This window comes from Penaeus monodon, chromosome 25 (assembly GCF_015228065.2).
Source record: "Penaeus monodon isolate SGIC_2016 chromosome 25, NSTDA_Pmon_1, whole genome shotgun sequence".
Classification (NCBI taxonomy): domain Eukaryota; kingdom Metazoa; phylum Arthropoda; class Malacostraca; order Decapoda; family Penaeidae; genus Penaeus; species Penaeus monodon.
The window spans coordinates 29,851,935-29,852,794 of NC_051410.1; the positions used below are offsets into that span (position 1 = coordinate 29,851,935).

The 860-nt window shown below is 45.1% G+C and overlaps 1 protein-coding gene across 1 annotated transcript in view; it reads right to left on the minus strand.

Annotated features, from left to right (window-relative positions):
* The window catches only part of LOC119589134 (neprilysin-1-like), a 29,203-nt gene that overhangs the window by 1,016 nt on the left and 27,327 nt on the right, over positions 1 to 860 (minus strand). Inside the window, 3 exon segments of the mRNA XM_037937708.1 lie at positions 176 to 209; positions 211 to 303; positions 594 to 780. Of these exon segments, the coding sequence (XP_037793636.1) occupies positions 176 to 209; positions 211 to 303; positions 594 to 780 (314 nt within the window).

The following is an 860-nucleotide window of genomic DNA, read 5'->3' on the forward strand; positions in this document are numbered from 1 at the left end:
ACATGTGCTGTCTTCAGCATCGTTTGATTATTTTTCTTCTCAAGAATCTATGTGAATCGGAGTATTTGTTGCAACTGATGTGTCAGTTAGAGAATATTTTTACCCTCTCTGTGGTTTCTACAATGTAATCGACAAGGTTGTAGTCCCACTGTAATTTTACAAAGTCCTGCCTCACCCTGTATGCTTGTTTGATGCCCCCGTTGTCAGCAATTTTCGCCCTGGGTCATCCTGCCGTTGATGAACTGGTTAACCTGGTCAACCTTGTAGCCACTGTACTGGTCGATGATGCATTGGGCGCGACTCCTAAGGGAAATTAAATTTATTACGTTAATTTCGCTTATTTTTTTTTTCTGTTAACTTTACTTGTACCCTTGTTTTAGCTTTCTTGTTTGTGGGGCTTGCAATTACTGTAGAGACTTTGATAGTGCATTAGGAAGACAAAAAAAAAAAATAATAATTAAAGTGCGAGGAATAGTATGAGGCCATCTCGCACCGTATGAATTTCTTCAGGAACAATATTTACTATACAGAGTACTTTTGGCTGTCTGTCCTTCCGCTACACCAAGTCCCCCGTTCTCTCTCCTTCAGCTCACCGGAAGGCCTGGATGGTCCTGTTGTTCCACCACTGCTTCAGGTTCCCGTCCTTGTCGAACTGGCGCCCCTTGTCGTCGAAACCGTGCGTCATCTCGTGTCCGATCACGACGCCGATCCCGCCGTAGTTGAGGGACTTCGGAAGGTGCTGCGAGTAGAAGAGCGGCTGCAGGATCCCCGCCGGGAACACTGTCGAGAGGGAGGCCGTCACATACTTGGAATTCGCATGGAAGCGGTTAGTTGTAAATGGTTATATTACATTAATTGAA